General features: G+C 31.7%; 1 protein-coding gene across 1 annotated transcript; it reads left to right on the top strand.

Annotated features, from left to right (window-relative positions):
• Positions 1-258: 258 nt before the first annotated feature.
• Positions 259-17,746, top strand: LOC143257875 (NAD-dependent glycerol dehydrogenase-like). The gene is made up of 6 exons (XM_076516901.1): positions 259-316; positions 1,724-1,863; positions 5,113-5,198; positions 14,556-14,614; positions 15,896-16,035; positions 17,657-17,746. The coding sequence occupies exons 1-6, from the start codon at positions 259-261 to the stop codon at positions 17,744-17,746; spliced, it is 573 nt and encodes a 190-aa protein (XP_076373016.1).
• Positions 17,747-18,578: the final 832 nt, after the last annotated feature.

Here is an 18,578-nt window from a genome sequence, read left to right on the forward strand (position 1 = left end):
AACTTAATATTTCTCATAAAAAATATTCTATTCATGTGAGAATATATAATTTGTTTATTGTGTTTTTCTCTCTTGCTATAGGCTATTGTTTGAAGGTTATTTATACTTAACGCAATATAATTTAAGCTGTGTAGTGTTTTTGTTGTTGTTTTGTTATCTCAAACTAACATTTTTAAAACGGAGCCATACGTTGTTGGGGTTTGAGAATAAAATTGTATGTTCCTGTTTGTTTCTAGATTACTTGTATAAACATATAGAATGACAACCTCTATATCTTCAGATAAGAAACTTGACCAGAAGGTGGCGATAATCACAGGTATATTTAAAATTATATAATAAAAACATGTTGTATGTCCTCTTACCGTTACCATTCTAACTGAAGATCTGATGACTATTTCTGTATCCATTATCAAACAATTAAATCTATTTTACAATAAACGTATTAAATATATTTTTATTTCACCTTGCAATATTTGTGAAATACTGTGAAAAAATGTTTTCCTTTATGTAAAACAAACAGTCTCGTTTGGTTGACAGGAAACAATATCTTAACGTTACACATTTTGTACACAAACATTTGTTACTGAAAATAATACAGTTAAATTGTCGTTATGAGAAAATGGTAACTGGTATAAAATTATGGTTTATGAAAAACGTTACATTTGGACAGTCTTATTTTGAATAACCGAGTTCCTGGTAAACGACCCGGGCACCTCTATACTACAGTGTTTTTACTATATTTAGTGTCTTATAAGTTTATTTTATTAATTTGTATTATATCAGAAACGAATGTTTCACTGCATTTTAGTGATTACAGATTAACTTTTGTTGTAGCTGATTTGATCAATGACTACTTCACAAGGTTTGTGTGCAAATTTTGGACCAGCAGGCGTTAATTACAGGTCCATCAATAATGTTGTTGTTTTTTCATTAAGCACAACGCCACACAATGGGCTATTTGTGCTCTGCCCACCACGGGTATCGAAACCCGGTTTTTAGCGTTGTAAGTCAGCAGACATACCGCTGAGCCACTGGGAGGCCCGTCAATAAAAGGCAGGGTGTGTGTTACGTTCGGACTCGCTTGTCATCTCGAAATACTAGGATTCATAAAATCCAAAAGGTGTCTATTTAGATAGAATAGTTCGATTATTTTCTGCTTTTTATGATTTTAGTGATTTTATACTTTTGTACGCAACGTAGCATAACAGCCATTTTTAGAACATAGTCTCACCAATTTTGATGCAAGTTAAGAAAAAAACTACCTTCACTCTAGATAAATATAAAATAATACCTTTTTATTTAAACAAAAGTTTCGCCTTTAGACAAACTTATTGGCTTTTATATATATTGGAGATTGTTAATCTAAAAGATGTTTACAAATTATTATTCAATGAATACGTCATGAATTTATTTCATGAATAAATTAAATTTTGTTTAACTCACAGATGGTTAAGCTTTATTTCACAAAATGTGTTTATTTCAGTAAGTTATGAAATGTAAGATTAAGGTAAGCTGTGAGGTTGGGGTGGTTTTACCTAACTCGTCGTTTGTGACGGGCTGTACACTTGTAATAAAATAAACGTTTAATACAAAAAATTAAAATAAACAACATTCATATTGATATTGATGAACTAAGTGTTCATTCCTTACATGTTTATTTAAAGTTATAAACTATTTCTTTTTCTGCAAATTAAGATATTTAAGTGTATATCTTAACATTTAGGTGCCAGTTCAGGGATAGGTAGAGCCACTGCCGTGTTGTTCTCACGTCTAGGAGCGAGGCTAGCTTTGACTGGAAGGAACCAAGAAAATTTGACAAAATCTGCTGAAGAGTGTGAAGCAGTTTCACCTTATAATCTAAAGGTTTGACTAAACATGATATAACATAGAAGTGTTCAGTACAAAAACTCAATTTACACTATAACACTATGTAACATAAAAAGTATTGAATACACAAGTATTGTTTAAAGAAAAAAATTAGAAAAAAGTATGTTTTCACTCCAGATACACTGCTGGCCTAAATCTTAAGGCCAATGAACATAAAGAAAAAATATGGATTTTACGTTATTAGATTCAACCTCTTATTTGAGTAGAGCTTCGAAAGATGAAAATAAGGAAAGGGAAAATAAAAATAAAAAACTTTTTAGCATTTAATAGGGAAAATGTGAACACTATGAAATTAGCCTAAATACTAGCTGGTCAAAAGTTCAAGACCATACCAAAAAGAAGTTCTAAACAGGGTAGGAAATGCCCAACAAGAGGTCTCAGTAGTGAGTTGCACGGCCGTCATTGCGAATAACTTCAAACATTCGCTTTGGCATTGTCGGTATAAGGGTTTGCAGAAGGCTGGCTGGAATGTTATTCCAAGTGATGAAGATGGCCTCACGAAGATCATGCACTGTTTGGAATTGACGTCCATTTCTATAGACTTCCCTTTCCATCTACCCCCAAACATTTTCAATGGGTTTTACTTCACGCTGGATGGTCCAAAAGAATCACGGTATTCGCCATGAAAAAGTCCTTTGTCTTGCGTACATTGTAGATTGCATCATTGTCTTGCTGAAAGATCCAGTCATTTCCACACAAGCAAGGGCCTTCAGTCAATAAGAATGCTCTCTTGAACGTGCCGATATAGCCAGCTGCTGTTTGACGCCCCTGTATAACCTGAAGCTCCATTGTTCCATGGAAGGATAAAGCACCTTAGGTCATGATGGAACCTCCTCCACTGTGTCGGGTAGGAAATGTCTTTGGTGGTATATCCTTATCGTGCCAGTAACGTTGGAAACCATCTGGACCATCCAGGTTAATTTTTTTTTCATCAGAGAACAAAACCTTCTTCCACCTTTCTATGTCCCAGGTTAGATGCTTCTCAGCAAAGTTTAACACAGCTGTTTCGTGGTGTAGAAGGAGGCGTGGCCTTTGAAGACATTTACGGTTTATAAAGTCTTTCTTTGGTAGATACCGTCTTATTGTTCTTGAGCTGCATTCTGCGTCTGTAAGGACCTTAATCAGATTCGACGATTGGCTTGTGTCTTGCAGGCAGGCCTGTCGAATCCTACTGCTCAACGCCGGCGAAATTTTCTTGAGTCGACCACTTGAAATTCTCGTTCCGTATCCCTCAGGGTCTTTCAAGACATTTGCAACAGCAGTTTTACTACACCCAATCTCACCAGCAATGGCACGTTGAGAGAGACCTTGCTTTTGCAGCTCGACAATTCTGCCACGTTCAAACTCTGTTAACTTTTTAGCCTTTGCCATGTTTTTACCCAATGTAACGCAGAGATGTCAGTGGGAGATGTTGACAACGCTAATACTTGAACACAAATGACTAAATTTCGTGACGTGTTTACCGATTAACGCTTCGTTTCAGTATGGTCTTAAACTTTTGACCAGCTAGTAATTAGGCTAATTTTATAGTGTTCACATTTTCCCTATTAAGTGCTAACAAAGTCTGTTTTTATTTTCCCTTTACTTATTTTCATCTTTCGAAGCTCTACTCAAATAAGTGGTTGAGCCTAACAACACAAATTCACATTTTTTTCTTTATGTTCATTGGGCTTTAGAGTTTGGCCAGCAGTGTATATATTGATATTCATTTTATCCAACGTTTAATATTTGAACATATTAAACCTGCTGAAGCCACACAGGCGAAACTTTGGTTAATTTATAAAAATCTATAGAGATATTTAGAGTGTAAAGGTAGTTTTTTTCTAAACTTTTTATCAAAACATGTAAATTTCTTCAGTATGCACTTTAAATATGTAAGGTAGGAAATGTTTAAATAACAAATATTGTAAATGTAATTGTTTTATGAAAGACGACATATTAGTTTTTCATCGAACTAAAATATGTTCAAATAAATTGTTTTGGTATTGTTCTGGGTCTGTGAAGAAAATACATTGAAGTATCCTTACATCTCCGTTGTATTATGTATTCTTTGAAAGATACTTTTCTCAACTGATAATAATTAGTAAACAAGTTTCATAGTAAATAAAACTTAATAAATTATAATTAATAAGTGACACATCATAATTAAAATACTCAATTATAAATAGAATGTAAGAGATTGCAATTAAAAGTTGATAAATGATAAGTAATATGTAATAAATTTACTGTGATACACACAACTCAGTATTTTTATTCCTGTTTCCTAACTTGAAATGTTCACTTTATTTTGTATTTCATCCTTTGTGTATAGTCATAAAACCAGATACTAGACGGATTATAAAGTCAACAATTGATACCTACGGAAGACTGGATATTTAAGTGAGTTTAGTTATTACAGAAAATATAGATTAACACATTACGTCTATACCATAATTAATTTTTCTTTCTTTTTTAGTCCATTTGTTAAACATTTGAAGGCTAGTGTTCCGTTATTATTTCTGGTCAAAGTTTAAACCTGGCAGATTTATCGTTTAACAGGAACATAAAAGGCTTAGCACACCTAGTAAAGTAAGTAAACTGGAAAAAAATTTTAACTGAACTATTTTACTCAGCCTATGGTTACATTTTTTATGTGTTATATTTACGTCCGAGTATATTACATATCATTCAAGAATAGCCAGTGTTTTACTACTGTATTCAAACCTTCTTTAGCTTTAACAATACAGTTAAATACTAAAAAAAATAAAAAATCGTTCTGTTAAAAGATGAAACGCTTTTCGCATTTTGATCACCTAGAACACATTCTGTAATGTAGTCTTCCTTAGAATTCATCTGTACTTGTAAGTCAGTGCTCTTTTATAGAAGTGACACGAAACGATCAGAAATTCCAACGTGGATGTGGTCACAGATTACGGAAATTATTAACTAAATCATGATATATAACCACAATCTGTACTTACTAAAAGTAAAAGGTAGAAATAAAAGAGAAATTACATCAAATGAAGAGATCATCACAGCGCGTGTTGTTTGGTAACAAACTCAATCAGTATTAGTAGTTTCAGTCCTAACCCTAACAGATGGCAAAGCACTAGAAATCAAAATGTCTAAAATTCCGTAATACAGTTAACATTTTACACGACTTTTATTCTTGAATCGAAAAGATTCATATTAATAAAACTATAAGAGGAAAGTAGGAACATTAAAAATGTTTTGTTTTTTCTTCAGGTTAACAATGCTGGAATAGCAGCGTTGGACTCAGCTGAAGATGGTTCTTTGGCGATACTAGATTTGATTTGGAAAACCAATGTTCGGTAACGAAGCTAACAACTAGTAGTTATGTAGAGAAGTAATTAAAATATACACACAATACACATATATATAGGTAGACAAACAAGAAGAGGACTGTGTGTATATACAATTTGTAATCAATACTGCACACACAGTAGTATTTGTTTCTAATTTATTACAAAAGGCTATCTGTTTTCTGGCCATCACGGGTATCGAAACCCGGTTTCTAGGGTTGCAAGTCCGTAGAAATACCGCTATGTCACTGGAACGTACACAGTAGTTATATAGGACGAATAAGGAAAATAATTAACACACATAATAGATTTATACAAAAACTGGTTGTGTTACTCAGTGTTGCCGAACTTTTGAAAAAAAAAACAACACTTGTTCTCTGTTTCCCCGTTCCATATTTCGAAAAATATTATGTGAACTAATGAAAACAAAATTTTCGGTTTGATTTTTGAAAGTAAACTACGAACCTGTTTTAAATTAGGACTTTTTTATGAACATTGTTTTTTTTTTACTGGCAAGGATAAATAGGCTCTTGTGGAGAATAGTTAGATTATCTGGTACACGTGTTAGTACCCGTTCTGGTGAACAGGATAAGCCTACTTCTGTTTCTCCCATTCCCCGTCATCCTTCCACAAATATTAAAATTGTAAACGTAAATATGTATTTAATATTATTTTCAGTTTCCTTTAATGTAAATTTAATATGTTTTTATGAATGAGTTACTGTACTCACTTTATGATATTCATGTATGAAACACACAACAAACAAAGTGTAATATTTCACTTTATAATATATCAAAAGAAAAAGTGAACTTCCAGTATCTAACCATGCAGAGGAAAAAGTAAAATAAAATATATTGGTTCACTTGATTTTAATGTCATTTTACATAATGTGTGATAATGTAAATTTTTTATTTTTACATAATGTATTTTATGGTATAGAGCATGATTTTATTTTGCACATTTGGGTTCTTTTTTCTTCACGACATTCTAATTCTGCATATATTTGTTCTCTACATGAGTTAAATGTTTAGATAATCATTTGGAAATAAATAGGTCTGTAATTAAATGTTGAGTAAAACTTAACAACTTTGCATAGAAATTATTCATCCTGTATATATGTTAATGGTAAAGATATTATCTGCACGGGTATAAGACGTGTATATTAACTTAAAATTGTCTTTTTGTGCACATTCGCGTGTGGCATGCGTACAGAACGCAACAGAGAAACAAAAAGCAAGCAACAAACAAACGCAAATTTTTTTAGTTACAAATGTACACAATAAATGAACTTTATACATTAATTAAATATAGATATAAGGAAAATTTTCTAAGACTAGCTTCTGGAAGTTTCAAGCTCTAGTTTATTGTTATTAATTTTGGAATGTTGTTTTCGATATTAAAACAAAGAAATGTTTACGTTACGTTATAATTTGCTATTAAATCTTTTTAATGTAAAATGAAGAATGAGTGGATATGAAATATCGAGCAGTTTTGAAGTACTTCAGAAATAAAACACATTTGAAAATAAAATTAATTTGCATGTATGAAGAGACTATTTTCGTCCATGGGAAGCGCTGTAAAACTTTACAGAGTTCTTGTGAAATAGTTCGGAAATAAATATAAAATATAAATATTTATTCTGTAGAGATATGCAACTGATCGCCGGATAGGTTTTGATAGTCTCGCCATCTATTGCTGTAATCGTTTGTTTAAAAAATTCAAAATATTTTTCTTCTGTGACTTCCAAGTGCTGTGTGCCATTTGACGATGCTAGCTGTTCCTCACCTGATTGAAAGTAAATGTTTAATTGTCAACGTTTCAAGCGTTCTCGGCAAAAGGGGAGTAAGTAGTCTAATATGGAAAAGCTAGTGAAAAATTGTAGAATTTGATTTGATTAAAATTTACAACGAAATGAAAATTTTTATTAATTCTCAATATGTAATTTATCTCGTTTTATTTCTAATATCACGTTAATTTTTATCCTATAATTTACTTATGGTTTTCTATAATAATAGTAATTATTTCGTTCTCTAGATGTAATTCCTAATCAAATTATTTTATCGATATTTTTCTTGCATGTAGGAGCTCTCTCCTATACCATTTCGAAAGGCGCTTTAGATCAGTTTACTAAAAGTGTGGCGCAAGGTACGTTTATTAACAAATACACAAATCTTAAGTAACAAACACAGTTTCATATAAAAACATCTGGGACTGTTTAGTAATTATAAGTTATTTTTTGAAGTGAGGTTTTGTTTATTTGCACATCGTAAACTATAGATTATCTCGTCTGAGTGATTAACTTATGTACAGCCCCCTCTATTTCATCATCAACTGTGACCAGTAGGTTTCCTCCTAGAAATGGTTACTGATACAAGTTTACAGAAATTAAACCCAAAGTGACACTTTTGATTCCTAGATTAATCAAATATAATTACTTAAACGTTCGTCAGACAGAGTTAGCTTCTATACCACTAGCTTCTATACCATAACCTTAAGCCAAAAAATACACGAACTAATTTTATACAATAAGAAACACTTTAGTCTGTATTTCCTTTGGATAATTTTTATTAGCACTTTGTATTCAATTTTATTTCATAATACGTGAATTCTAACTTCAATCTTTAAGATTCTTGTTAGTGTAAGCTTGATAACTGACTGAAACTAATGCTTTCTTTCAGTACTAGTTTAAAGAGTTCGTAAAAAATCTGTTTTACCCATTGAGCGATAGTGACCGTCCACCAAGGTTAATATTACAAGTGTAATATTACTACATCGATTTAAGTGTAACAGATTATTCTAAATGGAATTTACTGGTATATTGTCAATACACTGTATAATCACTGCAAACGTTATCTAGTTTATTTATTATTTAGAAAATAGGAGTGATATTCCTCAAAATAATCTCGATTATTTATTACTTTTTACATAATTTTTGTCTTAATATAATTATACACCGTTATAAAAAGTTTTATGATGATCGTTTCATATAAAAAATTTAAAAAGCTGTCGACAGTGTTTATATTAAAAGCAGTGTAACGTAAACCAGAGAAACAGATATTTATCACCGGTTGGATTATCTTTAAAATTTGCTTATTTTCCCAGACCTTGCTCCCAAACAAATCAGAGTGAACTCAGTAAAGTAAGTGTGTTTTTTTGTGTTCATAACGTATATTCAGTAAAGTGTTTCGGACACATATTAATTTTTAATTTGATTTAATTAAAATTGGGCTCAATTTATCGTTTAAGGTTTTCGCACTTTGAATCTGAGGTATAGGCGGAGGATATTTTCTTTTGGTATGCTGTTCTGTTACATATCGTATACATATTGTGATACATTGTGTCTGTGACGTCACGTTTTGAAATATATATATATATATATATTTATATGTGTGTGTGATTTTATTTACTGCATGTTATTGTTGAGTGGCTCTTAGCAGGACTGAAATACTCAGGAACTACTTTTTGTGGTGAATGGTATAAGTAGCTTAGAGCTTTGGCTGTGAGTGGAACCAAGAATGTAACACAATTAACCTTTCTAAAGTTAATGAAATAATTTAAATTGTTAGACTGACTTAAACTCTTCCTCTTACTGGGGACAGGTTTGGTTTGGTTTGATTTTTGAATTTCACGCAAAGATACAGTAAAGCTATCTGCGTTAATCGTCCCGAATTTAGCAAAGACTAGGGGGAAAGCAGTAAGCCATCACCACACACTGACATCTTTAGGGCTACTCTTTTACCAAGGAATAATATGATCAACTGTCACATTATAAAGTCCTTACACCAGAAAGGGCGAGGAAGTTCGGTGAAACAAATATTCGAACCAGTGACCCTCAGATTACGAGTCAAGTGCCTTAACCACCTAGTTATGCTAGTACCCTTGGGTCGGGTACTTTTTTATGTTGTATAATATTTTTGAGTTGTTAAAAATTATTCTTTACAAAGGACGTTTTATTACGTTATCCACAACATGTGTTAAAGAAGGTGAGGAAGGTGTTCTTTGTGCAGTCAGGGTAAAGATACCTCTCTCTCACCTATTTGTGGAAGCTAAGCCTTCCCAAGTCTCTTATACTTCCCATCACTGACCTTAGGGTCCATGGTTTACAGTCATTAATTATCCTACAATATTTACCAAAGAGTTTGCGGTGGGTGTTATACACTAGTCCTAGTCTATCAGTTCAAAATTAAGTACGGTCACCCAGTTTTTATCCATTTTTTTATTATCTGAAGGCAGTTGATCAGAGAGATTTTTGAATTTGTTTTTTCCAGAGCTGAAAAAAAAACAATTATTTTGAGGATTTCCCTATCTCCTGTTAACTTTTAAAAAGTAAAAATTAACGTATTTTATGGATGCTTCACAAATTCTGGATTACCTTAATCACAACTGAACAAAATTACGATTATCAATGAGGTAGGATATTAGATAATCTGTCTTCTTTGAGTTATTAGTTATTTTGTTTTTTACTGTCGGGAAGATATTAGGTTAGAGACGTAGTGCTGCTCAACACGTTCTGCACTATCAGCCACGGTGACGTGTGCTGATGGTTATGTGACTTTCTATTGCCAGTAGTTCAACACTATTACTGTTATACCTGGCTATTTAGCTTGACCTGTTTCATAAGATACCATTCAGGTTGTGAGTTCCACTTTCTTATAAAAATACACTTTATATTTTTGGAAACGTGAGTATAGGAAGTTCGGAGAATGAAATTTTCAAGCAATAGACAAGTTTTTAAGAATTTCATGTGAAGACAAAAAAAATGTTTTTTGAGCATGACCGTCTCTATATTTGTTGTTACGGACTGGGCTTGAAGGAGGACAGCTAGATAACACGTATTTATATACATGTATTTTTTACTCTATTTATAAATGATAATTTAAGAGGGTATCTATATTTCTACTGAGTTTAATTTCTGTTGAAGTTTGTAAGTACTGTTTTAAATATTTTACATGCTAATGCTCTCTGCTTATTTTTATTTTGCAGTCCTGGAGTTATTGAAACAAATATGTTCCCAACTGTTGGATTAGACACAAATGAAGTATGTGAAAAGTGTATCAGTTTGTTGGTATATAAATATAATACAATTTATTTAAAGTTAAATAAGTCAGTAGATTTATAGAAAATACTGTACATTCTTGTTAATTAAAATCAAAGACATAGTGTTACATCCAATATAAACTATTGTTAGAATATTGGTATTATTCTGTTTACTATTGTTTGTAACCCAAATGTTACTAGGAACTTCCTAACCAACAAAGTGATAGATCCGTCAGATATTCGGTTCATGAGTGTGTTTTCTTACAATTATGTCACATCTGGCTATCTTCAGATTTCATCAAGAGGAATCGAACCGATGGTTCTTGGGTTGCAAATCCGAAAACTTTCCACTGTCACATCGTGGGACTTGTTTGATCCACAAAATGTGTATATGAATGTCCTTCTTAATGTTGATCGTGTCGGTATATGTGGGGTTTTGATTTAGACAGTACATTTGATAAACCTAAATTATTTGGGCATGGTTATGGAAACGTGTTGGAAATGTTGTTTTATTTATTTACAGAAATTTATTGTTCAGTTTCAAGTTTATTTGTTTATTTAACAATCATACTGGTTTATAATTCTTTTAAAATTTTAATATTGAATATAACATGGCAAAAATACATTTGTTTAATTAATAAATTTTAATGAATTCGTGAAACGTACAACAGTCAGTGAAGTTCCGAAAATCAAATCAGAATAAAAACTAACCGGGATATTTATTTTAGACCCTACACCAGGTACACTCTTACCATAATTTTGAACTCTATGCCAGATTATCTGGTGCATTCGGTTTAGTTGATTAAGTTATAAATATATATGTAAGTACAATTTATATATACACTTATCTTTCACTTTCTAACTTTAAAATTTAATGCTAAATGCAACTAAATACCTTTAAATGTATATATTACAGGTTAAAAAAGAAGCAGTCCAGTCATATCCGCTCGGTCGTGGGGACAACCGCAAGAGGTCGCCAATGCAATCGATTTTCTCGCTTGTAATGAAGCTTCGCTTATATCCGGATAAACCCTGGTGATAGATGGCGTTAAAACTGTCTCTTACTAATAAGTTTGCTTTTTGTTTTTCTTCTGCAACAATAAAACCTAGATCCTAGTCTACTGGTTGACTTGAATGTGTTTGAAACACTTATATTATGAACAATTGCCACACTAGTGAACAATCAAACGCTGTCCTTTATTTCTGGAAAACAATCTAGTCTAACAGTGTGATTTGACTATTCATCAAATTTTTCTAGTACGCAACAATCCTTTCTCACACTATGTCAAAAGGTGTTTTAGATCAGTTTACCAGAAGTGTAGCAATAGGTAGTTCATTATATAAAAAACAAGAAACAAACAAAGTGTCATTAGTAATTATTTATTACTGCAATTAATGTCTCTTTATTTGTTCATTTTCGTCGTAAGTCATAGATTCCTTCTTCTAAGTGACTATGTTTTGTACAGCTCCCTGTGTTTCATCATCAACTTTGACCAAATTCTTATTGTTACAAGTTTACTGATATAAAACCCTAAGTGTTACTCCCGAATTTTGTATTAATGAAATATAATTCTTGAAACAGTCGTGAAAAGGAGCGAACAACACAAAACTGGTTTCTAATTTATTTAGTTAAAAACTGTTATCTCGAATTTAGTGAAGAGATGTTATGAAAAAAACAACATGATTACCAAAGCAAGTGCATTCTGTCAAAATAATATTTTCTTACGACTTTCCATTTAATTGTATCACTCAAATTAATAATCATTAATGTCTCTGTTACAGTAATCCTCACCACTGAACGGAATGTTGTATAATATGTATCGAGACTTTCTTAAATGTATTAGTGAACACGGTTTAAAAAACATACAGTTTTTCTGTTGCACCACAGTAACCCTCCACTACAGTAAATATTCTTGCGTAATTTCACCGCATAGTATTATACACGAAACTACAGCTTACTCTATACCTCAACTACAAAAATATTGTTTTATAATTAACAAGGAGTTCCGTCATCTTTACTAAATCATAACAGTAAGTATTCTTTAAAATAATTACGATGTATTTTTTCGTGAACTATTTTTGTCTCGGTGTAACTACGCACGCACACACAATGCTTTTTATTTATTTATTAATAATCCGAGAAAGTAACTTAATGTTGATATAGAGTTTGATATCTATATCAGTTACCTATCTCTTGTTAAACTAACAAAAGGTAAAATTAATCTATATTATGGATACTTCATAAAGTTTGGATTATTTTTATCCTAATTGAACAAAACTATGATTATCAACGAGATAGGATATTGGTTAATTTGTGTTGTTTGAATGAATATGAATACCTAGGCGTGAATGGTTTATTGGTGACCGTGTTACTTACTGTTGGATAGGTCTAACGTTCGAGACAATGTGCTGCTTAACTCTTTCTATACTAACAGCTATGAGCGCGTTATATAGTAGCAGTCAATTCCTGTAACAACTCTTCCACCAGGTTTTGTAAGCAAAATCAGGCCTCCAATAACATATGAAAATTCACAAACACAGATTAGTGACAAAAGCCATCTATATGCATCACGTACACAAATATATAATATCGTGTGTGCTTCCGTTTTGTTGACAAAGTTATAATGTTTGTGCATGAATAAATATACTCACGTAAGGTCCTTGAAAGTGTTCTGCTTCAAGAGTAAATAATAGAGAATAAGAAAAAATTGTATTTATTGCTTTAAACGTTCATATGTGATGCTGTGCTGTAGCCTGCAGAATGCATAATTCTTCTCGCGCTTCATGGCATGTGCGTACATTTTACTGACGTCACGACAATACACGACTGTATAGTAGTATCAGCGGTTAAAACAGGTGACTCCTCCATATCAATAACAGATATGATATAAATATTTATGTAATATTTATATAGAAACCTTATTTTTCACTTTCAAACGAAACACATCAGTAACTGGACTTCTTCAAAAGTATATATTATAGACAATGAAAGATGTAGCTCGTAAGTATCCACTTGGTCGTGGGGGGACAACCAGAAGAGGTCGCCTCTGCCATTGCTTTTCTCGCTGCAAATGAGGCTTCGTTTATCAGCGGAGAAATCCTGGAGATAGATGGCGCTAAACTCATCTCTTGCTAATATTTTTCAGCAGTAATAAACGGTTTTCAGGAAATAAAACCTTACTTAATAATTTATTCTGTTTAATCTGTTGTTATTTGTCGTTTAAAATATTTACATTCAGAATGCTACAAAAAGTTCCTGTCAAAGAGGTTCTTAAAATGGTTCTTCACGTGGTTACTTAAACCTATAGTTCAGCACCAGCAAATTATACTTTCTGTGTTGTTTTAACATGTTTCGTCCTATATATTGTCTGTTATAACAATCGATTTGATAGTAGTTAATGTAGTGTTTTAACTCATCTAAGTCTCCTGGTTGACTGTCGTAATCGTTAAATTACAAAAAAACTTACTGTAGTTTTAATCAACATTTTTAAGCTTAATTGTTGTTAGTTCTACCCATGGAACTGAATAACAATAACACCTTCATTCTACGTAACTGCAATGGTTATAGGTTTACATTGTCTATCGTTTTCTTTTGTTTCAATCAGAACACTTTCCACAACATCACTTATATATGTATTATAAAATATTAATGTATCCATCCGCCAGTTTTTCGTGTCATTTCGATCATCAGATAACCACCTACAGTATCTCATGGTGCCTGGTTAATCTGGTAGAAAAGTTGTCATTGTAACTATTGTACATTTTATATTCCATAATAAAATAGTATAAAGTCATCTTTTATTAGTCACGTTGTTTGTGAATGTTGAAGGAAGAAAAGAAAGTCTCAAAAACAGACTGACATTCTAGGATGAACCTCACCAACCAATCAGTAACTAGAAGCTTTCCTGATTAACGAATCAGCAACCAGCAGTTATCTGACTGTAAAGCGAAGATGATCTACGCAAAGTTGGAAGACAACTTATACCTGGTAAGTCTATTATTCTGCATGAAGTAATGTCATATATAAATGTGTTTCAAAGAAAACTTCGGTGAACTGAACAAAGCTTATATTTCTCATAAAAATATTTTATTTATGTAAGAATATATAATTTGTTTATTGTGTTTTTCTCTCTCGTTATAAGCATTAGACTTGTGTTATTGTTTGAAGGTTATTTATATTTAGCGCAATATAATTAAAGCTGTGTGGTGTTTTTGTGGTTGTTTTATTTTCTCAAACTAAGATTTTTAAATCGGAGCCATACGTTGTTAGGACCTGAGAATAAATTGTATGTTGCTGTTTCTTCCTAGATTACTTGTATAAACATATAGGATGGCAACTTCTATATCTTCAGATAAGAAACTTGACCAGAAGGTGGCGATAATCACAGGTTTGTAAAATTATATAATAAAATCATGTTGTGTGTCCTCTTACCGTTACCATTCTAACTGTACATATGATACCTATTTCTGTATCCGTTATAAATAAATCAATACTATTTTATAATAAACGTATCAAATATATTTTTACTTCGCCATGCTATATTTGTGAAATACTGTGAAAAATATATTCCTTCATGTATAACAAACAGTCTCGTTTGGATGACAGGAAACAATATCTAAATGTCAGATATTTTATACACAAACGTTTATGACTGGAAAATAATAAATTTAAAATGTTGTTATGATAAAATGGTAACTGGTGTATACGTATAGTTTATGAAACACGTTACATTTGGAGAGTTTTATTTCAATAAACGTGTTCCTGGAAAACGACCCGGGCACCTCTATACTACAGTGTTTTTACTATATTTAGTGTCTTATAAGTTTATTTTATTAATTTGTATTATATCAGAAACGAATGTTTCACTACATTTTAATGACTACAGATTAGCTAATGTTGTAGCTGATTTGATCAATGACTACTTCACGACGTTTTTGAGTGAAACGTAGACCAACAGGTAACGCTAGTGGCAGGTTGGGCAATAAAATCAACTTTTATTGTTTGTCATCTAACAAATATAAAAGGCAGGGTGTGTGTAATGTTAGCACTCGCTTGATATCTCGAAATAAAAGCCAAAACGCGTCTATTTAGATGGAATAAGTAAATTATTTTATGATTTTAGTGACGGGGTACAAGATGTCTGTGAGGGGGTAATGATGGCACGAAACCGCGTGACTAAACATTCGTAATAAGAAATCAACAAATATTTTCCAGTTCTCATGTATAAATATATCACATAGACTAGATACAATGTTAGGTTATACTTTTGTTGCTATGCAACATAACATAACAAACATTTTTGGAACATAGTCTTACCAATTCTGATGCAAGTTAAGAAAAGAAAACTACCTTCACCCCAGATAAATATAAAATAATACTTTTTTATTTAAACCAACGTTTCGCCTTATTTCATGATCAAGTTTTATTCAACAAAATGTATTTATTTCAGTAAAGTATAAAATGTGAGATTAGGATAAACTATATGGTTGTAGTACCAACCTCGTCGTTTCTGACGGGCTGTACGTTATTAATAAAATAAATTAAAATAAATAACATTCATATTAATATTGATAAACTGAGTGTTCATTCTTTACATGTTTGTTTAAATACTATACAGTTTTTCTTCTTCTACAAATTAAGATACTTAAGTGGATATCTAAACATTTAGGTGCTAGTTCAGGGATAGGTAGAGCCACTGCTGTGCTGTTTTCACGCCTAGGAGCGAAGTTAGCTTTGACTGGAAGGAACATAGAAAATTTGATAAAATCTACTGTAGAATGTGAAGCAGTTTCACCTTATAATCTAAAGGTTTGACGAAACATGATATAACATAGAAGTTTTCAATACATTAGAAATGTTCTCATAAAAAACCAGAAAAAAACGACAACCATTGTGTAAGTTTATTCTTAGCTTCAAAACAAATCGGATTTATTTGAAATACTTTTATTTCTTGATTCAGTTTTCATAACTTACTACATTTTAATATGACAACACAAGCGGTAAAATTCTATAGCAATTATATAACTGTGTTATATATTATTTAAGTACGAAATAATGTTCTTGTGTTTCCTCAGTCAAACGAATTACATCATACAGTAATTTGTGGCAAAAATTTATTTTAATACACACAGCTCAGTGTTTTTATTAATCAGTTAAAATGTTCACTTTCTTTTGTATTGCAGCCTTTGTGTATCGTCGGTGATTTAACCATAGAATCAGATATTGAACGGATTATCACTTTCACGTGTTAGCCCCCAGATACAGTCTCCTATCATATTTTCGTTATACGTTTCCAGGTCACAAATGTAAAGTTTATAGAAAAAAATTGTTGTTGTTTTTTCCATCTACTTTAAGCATAAATAATAGGGAAATAACACTTTCTGCCCAGAAACAAAAAAACTAAAAATTGTGTGACATGGTGTTACTATTACAAGTCAAAGTTTAAGCCTGGCGAACCCATTATTTAACAAACACTCCAAGTATAGAAAATAAACTAGTACAGTTTTTAGATAAAGCATTTATGCTTAGCCTCTGTTTACCGATTTTTTTATGTGTTATATTTACGTCCGAGCTAATGTCCTACTTTTCTAATTATATATTGTATTATATGTAGAGTTGGTAGTTTTATTTATAAATAATAACCATCACGTGAGTTTTGTTAGAGTTCCTTCACTGAAAATATACATTGTCCAATGTGACGACCTAATTCTATGACCCAATACCAGCTGCCCTTTCTTCACTTTGGTTATGTTTTGTAGAACCTTCAGAACGTGGCTCCTCTTACTTTTCTAAGTCTAAATGTGGATTCCTACTTAACCTACAAAGTACCAAGACGTTCTTGGGTTTCCTCTGTCACACAAAGTGCAAATCGTTCTAGAATAACCAGTGTTTTACTACTGTACTCAAGGCATCTCTTGTTTAACGATACAGTTAAATATTAAAAAAAGTCCGTTCGTTGAAGAGATAAAAATCTTTTCATACTTTAATAAACAGGAATAAGGACACATTGTGTCATGTAATATTCCCTGAAATTCATCTGTACTTTTTTTTAAATCACTTCTTTTTAATTGAAGTGACACAAAAGGATCTGAGATTCCAGCCTGAGTGATTGCAGATCATGGAAATTCTTACTTAGATATAGATATATAATAACGATCTGTACTCACTGAAAGTAAGAGATAGGGAGAAAATAGAAATAACCTCATGCGAAGAGATCATCATAGCGCGTGTTGCCTAATAAGAAACTCAATGAGCATCAGAAGTTTCAGTTATAACCCTAATAGCTAGCAAAGCACTGGAAACAAAAATGTCTAAAGTTGTGTGAAAGAGTTAACATTTTACATGACTTTCATTTTTAATTCGTAAAGGTCAAAATAATGGGAATGTAAGGGGAAATTAGAAACATTAAAAAGTGTTATTTTTGTTTTAGGTTAATAATGCTGTAATAGTAGCACTGGACTCAGCTCAAGATGGTTCTTTAGGGACACTAGATTTGGTGTGGAAAACCAATGTTCGGTAACGAAGCTAACATCTAGTAATATACTGAGAAATAAGGAATATATACACATAACACACACATACATATATATTTCGAGAAACAATGAGAGGACTGTTTGTATTTACTATTTGTATTCAATACTGTATGAACATTGTAGAATTTGTTTGTAGTTAAGCACAAAAATGATATGTCCTCTAATCATTCCAGGTTTCAAACCCCAGTTTCTAGTGTTGTAATTCTGTAGGCATACTCCTATGCCACTAGACGGTATATTGTACTTGTATAAAAAACAATGAAAATAATTTAAGCACATTGTATATTAAATAAAAACTAGCTGTGTTATACCTTACTCTTCATGTTTGGATAGGAAGAAAAATATTTTCAGAATTTATGAAAAAAAAAACTTTTGAATTTTGAAAATAAACTACGAACCTGTTTTAAATCAGGGCTTCTTCACAGACGACGTTTTTCATTTTTCTTCACTAGTAAAGATAAATAGGCCCTTATGGATAATATTTTGATTATCTTGTACACGTATGAGTGTCTGTTCTAGTTAACAGGATAGGCTTAGCTTTATTCCCCCATCCCCCGTCATCCCTCCAGGAATATTAAAATATCAAACGTAAATATATATTTAATATTAAGTTCAATTTGCTTTAATGTTTATTTGATATATTTTTATGAATGCGATACCGTATTCTCATTTTGAAATTAATGAATGAAACATACTATAAACATAATACGATATTTTACTTTATAATGTATCAAAGAAAACATCCGCTTCCAGGTATTGAAGAAAAAAAATGTAGAATAATATATATTAGTTGACTTGATTTTAATCTCATTTTACATA

The sequence above is a fragment of the Tachypleus tridentatus genome, chromosome 7 (genome assembly GCF_004210375.1).
Source record: "Tachypleus tridentatus isolate NWPU-2018 chromosome 7, ASM421037v1, whole genome shotgun sequence".
NCBI lineage: Eukaryota > Metazoa > Arthropoda > Merostomata > Xiphosura > Limulidae > Tachypleus > Tachypleus tridentatus.

Bases quoted from the DNA above. Each gene is read 5' to 3' on its own strand.
- LOC143257875 (XM_076516901.1), top strand. From the start codon at position 259: ATGACAACCTCTATATCTTCAGATAAGAAACTTGACCAGAAGGTGGCG. The intron at 1,864-5,112 runs GTTTGACTAAAC...TTTTTTCTTCAG, and splicing joins TTTCACCTTATAATCTAAAG to GTTAACAATGCTGGAATAGC. The intron at 16,036-17,656 runs GTTTGACGAAAC...TTTTTGTTTTAG, and splicing joins TTTCACCTTATAATCTAAAG to GTTAATAATGCTGTAATAGT.